This window comes from Cucurbita pepo, chromosome LG17 (assembly GCF_002806865.2).
Source record: "Cucurbita pepo subsp. pepo cultivar mu-cu-16 chromosome LG17, ASM280686v2, whole genome shotgun sequence".
NCBI lineage: Eukaryota > Viridiplantae > Streptophyta > Magnoliopsida > Cucurbitales > Cucurbitaceae > Cucurbita > Cucurbita pepo.
Genome location: NC_036654.1, coordinates 3,190,605 through 3,195,896, shown reverse-complemented (window position 1 = coordinate 3,195,896; position 5,292 = coordinate 3,190,605). Strand labels below are relative to the sequence as shown.

The window sequence follows — 5,292 nt, the reverse complement described above, 5'->3', positions numbered from 1 at the left end:
AGAATCTCATAATGTTTATCAATGAAAGCAAACTGCCAGATCGGTAGATGCACAGGTCAAGTTTGATGAGTTGGAAAATGGAAATGAGTAAATATGTAGAGTTACCAACATTAATAGGGACAAACATCTCAACGGGTATCTATTGCAATTATTTATTGATTTAGAAGGGACCATCCTAATGACATTCCTATCACTCCAGTTCCTTCTAATATGGGGCAGAGAGAGGAAAAGGATAGCACTCTCTTTTCTGAGAAGGGACCATGTCCTAGCGAAAAATCGGGGTCCATTCTAGTGACAAATGATATCCTCTTTCCAATTCCTACCATTAAGAGTGAGAGAAACTTGATATATACTGATATATATCCGGGACAGAACAATATGACAAAGATATTGAGAAGTTGGACTATAACTATGTTACAACAAAATAAGTCGTACATAGTTCAATTAGATAAGATATATACTCTTAACTAAGAGGTACAGCAGAAAATAATTTTGCACTGTTTTTTAGAAAGCAAATGTTCACTACTCATGTATATAAGCAGACATGCAGAAAGTTCACAAGCCACAAACTAGACTACATTTGGAGCAATGAATACAAACAAATTTTTTTGTAGAGTTCAAGCATCCACGCTCGAGGTCATTATAAGAAAAGGAAGGGTTGTTTCAGAATTTGACTATAAATATAGTTGGATGAGCTCGTCACTCACCACAGATGGAGAAAGAACGCCCAAATCTGTGAAGAGAAGAGTAAGGTATTGAGGAGGAGTATAATCACGAGCAGATTTTTCCACTTCAACCTTGGATGGGATAGGAACCCCAAAATCAATGGGACGCAGGGCAGGGGCCATGTCTTTCTGATCTAATGGGTAGAGTCGGGCAAACTGCAAAAATAATTGCAAGTCAGTTTTTTCCCCAGTAACTGTAATCATAAGAGGTAAGAAGGTATTTACTAATCCCAATACTGTAAATGATCTAATGAAGGCAAGTAAGTAGATGGAGGCAAACCTTATAACTCTCAGCAGCTACATACATCGGTTTGTTCATGCTATGTGCCACTAATGCTATTTGATAGGTGCCCATCATGTTGATTATACCTCCACTTTCAACAACTCCATCAGCCCCAACTAGAACCATGTCAACCTCATCCATCGTATATGCTACTGCTGAGTCAATTAGGAGCTTTACAGGAACATCAAGTTTAGCTAGCTCATTGGATAGACGCAACCCTGTCCTGTCTGGTCTTCCTTCTGCATATTTTACGAACAAATTTCAACAAATCGAAAGTTAATAAAGACAATGTAGATGCCATGGAAGCGATAGACAAGATTAAAAAGAAAATACTGGTTTCTTGTTGCATTAGAGTTCATCATACTGTTAGGCAAGTGTACTAGAGGAAAAGAAAAAAGGGAGAATACCTTCTCTTTAGTTAGTTGGCTAGGCTGAGTACTTACTTTATATAGCATGTAATAAGTTAGTTTTATCATTCATGTATTTTCTGTGTGTGCCATAGTGGTAGGAAGAGACGTAAGCCCTCTTGAAATAACTTGGCTGCTGATTTGTACTGGGGCCTAGGAATATTGTGAATTGTTATCCCCACATTCAAAAACCAAAGACAGAAAGGTTCGGACATGAAACGTTAGCCAAACAGCTACAGCCATAATTCACCTTAGTGCAAGCCTGTTTCCTTATCCAATCTTCTCTTAGTGTACGTAAATGGCCCTTTGCCAGACTGAATTTAGTTGATATAGTGGATGAGGATTTGATAGTGCATCTTTATGTCCTCAGCCGCATTTCCCCCATACACAGCTTCAGCAATGCCATGCCACCACTCAGGAGAGTCCTTGTCGTATAAAGCCAACTCTTCTTAAATTATTTCTTTTGCTTGCTTCTCTTAGAGGAAGGCATTGAGCCTAAGCTTCATGTAGAAGTGAAGAGCTCATGCCATTCTAATCCAAGATCCAACTTTCTTGGTTTTAAAGAAAAAAAGAATTGAAGTTGATTTGGAGTCTCATAAGATTCATCAGGCCTAAGTTATGGCAGCACAAAAAAGTGTCTATTTTCTGATAGACAATTTTGGGAACATTGGATATCCTCAGAAGGAGCAGAGGCAAACTCCAGTAAGAATTAATAGAGAAACCACATTGCGACAGTCAATTCAAAAGACAGTAAAGAAGGTTCTTTTATTGGATTCCAAATGAAAACCAGGCATTTGAGAGAATTAAACAGGCTATGATTACCCTCTTAGATTGCACAAGTAGTTGGTGACATTGCACACTAGATTGGAATTTGGATCTCCCACCTGTTGCCTCCATGCACCTAGTCTTTCATGTCTCATAACTTACAAACAACTATAAGCATTCGTGTTGTAGCATAATGTCTCTTCCTCATTTGAGAACTAATTTGGAATCAATTATGGAACCTAAGAAAGTATAGGGAGTTCAGAAAACACACAAATAACAATTCCTGGGAGCTACTAGTTCAATTAAAGTATCTTCCAGTTCCTCCCCGTCTAGCCATCCTAGGTACTTCTGGAAACCATTCAGCAATTGTCTCCTAAATTTCACTTTGGGGACAAGGTGGTAATGTTAGTCACCAATTATAGACGTTTATGAGCCGAGAGGTCTAAAAGGGAATAACTCGGCCAAAGGAGTGCTGGGTTGAGTATGAAATCCAATGAGGAAAAAGTTGATTCTGTTCTGTCATTCAATACCTATGTTAGCCACACCTCAATCTGGCTAACTTAATAATTGTTTTGTGTTCGGGTCCTTTTGTAAATGTTTCTTCACAGTTCTATATCTGTCGCATATCAAGGAGCTACTTTCAATCAAATTCATAGGAAAACAAAAATAAATACGTCCCTTATCCAGTATATCAAAGGGAGAGGTCCAAATCCTAGAAAAAAACACGAACACAAGATTTATAGAGTTTGACTTGGTAACACAGACTTAAATGACAACTCAATTTGCAAGGTGGTTAAAGATTTAAAAGAGCAGAACCTGTGCAAAACACTCTAAAGAGCTTCTTATTCTGTGCAGCTAACCTCAGAACTTCCATAACAACTCTAGAGAAACCATGGACCAAAATTGTACAACCATCAAAAATGAAATCCTGACTGAGCATTGCAATAATTCTCCGTGCCTGCAATGCAATACCAGTTTTAGCATTAAAATACCTTGACAAATAACATGGTGTTCGGCCATTACAAATGATCATCATGGTAAGCTCTACCTTACAAGATATCTCCCCAAACTTTTCTGCACGTTCAATCAGGCGAGACTTAGCAGACTTGAAATCCTCATATTCTAAAGCCGATGTTCTAGTTACATACCGCATGAACAAATCACACCCAGCCGTCAATGATATTGAAGTTGTATCCCATGACTGGAGGAAACAAACAGATAGATGAAATGAATTAGAAGTTATTTATATTAGCCTGTCAACTGAAAGCATTCAAAGATCATCCATTATTTGTATGAACTATTTGTACACCACTACGATTTCGTACATAATTCATTTCCTAAAAACCTCAAAATACAACATATGTGACTCCCAATTATGCCTCTAAAACCTCAAAATACAGTACAACAACTCACCTTCAGAGAGTCCGATGCCTTTTTCAGCTCAATTTCGAGCTCCATCATTGTCGTGGCCTGACTGGACCGTATTACAGCCGCCAAAGACCGAATAGCTGCGACGGCCTCGGCCAAATCCGGCTGTTTCCTCCAGTTATTAAACTCATCGATCACACTGAAAGGCTTGCCAGATTCAGAGTCCCGAACATCAGCTTCCGATAACAATTGTTCGTCGGTCGGGAATCCGACAGCAGCTTGCGCCTGGGCGAGCCAATCACTGGTGACGACGGCGGTATGAGAAGCCCTACTTTGATAATAGGCAGAGATTTTAGGGTTAGGGTTCTGGAAAGTGTCCGCCATAGAAGATTCGTCGACAGGCGGTGAAATTGAAAGGGTTTCAGCGGCCTTTGAAACGCCTTCAGTTTGCTGCTTGTCCAGGATGAAAGAAGCCGATCTCCACCACATTTACGTTCGAGAATTACCCGTACACGACGGTGAAGAATCTAATTTTTCGGGTTTTTAAGAGAGAAAGTGATAGAATCTACGGTTACGCTCCGATTTCGGAGATTCCGGCGACTTCACTCTCTGTCGGCCGAAATCAATTTTAACTAAGAACTATAATTTGTATAAATAAAATCTTATAAAAATAATATTATATTCTAATCCTCCCACTTGTTTTTAAATATTATAAAAATAAGAATTAATTGTTTTTAAAAATAAAATATTTCAACCATAAATATTATTGAATTTTAAAAATACTTCTTTAACTTAAAAAAAATAATTCAAAAAATAGAAAAAAATAATGAATTAAAAAAATTACTTTTTATTTCTTCTTTAACCAATTTGATTATAATTATATTTTTTTTTTTATAATTTAAATTTTAAAAACATTATACAAAAAATAGTTAGGTAGATCGAGTGGTTCCAAACGAGACTAAGGATGATGTAAATATTTACATATAATTATTTTTTTTTTTGAGATCATAATATTAAAAAATATTAATAAAAAGATTTTCACAATATTATAAAATGTTTTTTTTAAATTGTGAAATTTCCATATAATATTATATATTTAGCTAATTTGGTTAATTAAATATAAAAATGCTTAAAATATGGTTTTTTATTTTATTTTATAGATTTATAAAATAAAATTTCAAAATGGAAAACAAAATTAGAAATAAATTATTAAATATAATTGTATAATATAAATCACAATATTAATAAAACCAAAGTTCTGATTATGGTTGAATACAGCTAGCAAATTTATTATGACTGTTATTATCATATATTTATTTTATTCAAATCCATACGCGTTTTTTAATATCATTTTTATTTTCTGAAAATTGAATTTTGTATTTATTAATTATTTAATTTTTAAAAAATTAATTAGATTGACAACTCTATATTGATTTTTTTTAATTGTTTTAATTTCAACGTTGACTCAATTTCTTTATCATTTTTTAAAACTAAAAAATATTCTTTACATTTTTGTTTTTATATATTTTTTAATTTTTTTAAAATATTTCATTAAAAAAATATTAGAATTAGGCCGTTAATTTGTTCCTAATAATTTAGTCCATATAATTTTATAAAACTCTCAAATAAATTATAATTTTTTCAAATTGTGAAGACAAATTTGTAATTTAATAATTTTAAATTATCTTATAATTAAATAAAATAAAATTTAAAGTTGAGTGATTTAATTGTTTTCTAATTAACA

At 34.2% G+C, this 5,292-nt stretch overlaps 1 protein-coding gene across 1 annotated transcript; it reads right to left on the bottom strand.

Annotated features, from left to right (window-relative positions):
• Positions 1–475: 475 nt before the first annotated feature.
• Positions 476–4,186, bottom strand: LOC111779088 (translation initiation factor eIF-2B subunit alpha-like). The gene is made up of 5 exons (XM_023659147.1): positions 3,594–4,186; positions 3,229–3,381; positions 2,997–3,138; positions 1,006–1,247; positions 476–881 (listed from the first exon to the last, which is right to left on the bottom strand). Exons 1-5 carry the CDS (start codon positions 4,035–4,037, stop codon positions 675–677), a joined length of 1,188 nt encoding a protein of 395 aa, XP_023514915.1. The 5' UTR covers positions 4,038–4,186; the 3' UTR covers positions 476–674.
• Between the last annotated feature and the right edge of the window lie 1,106 nt (positions 4,187–5,292).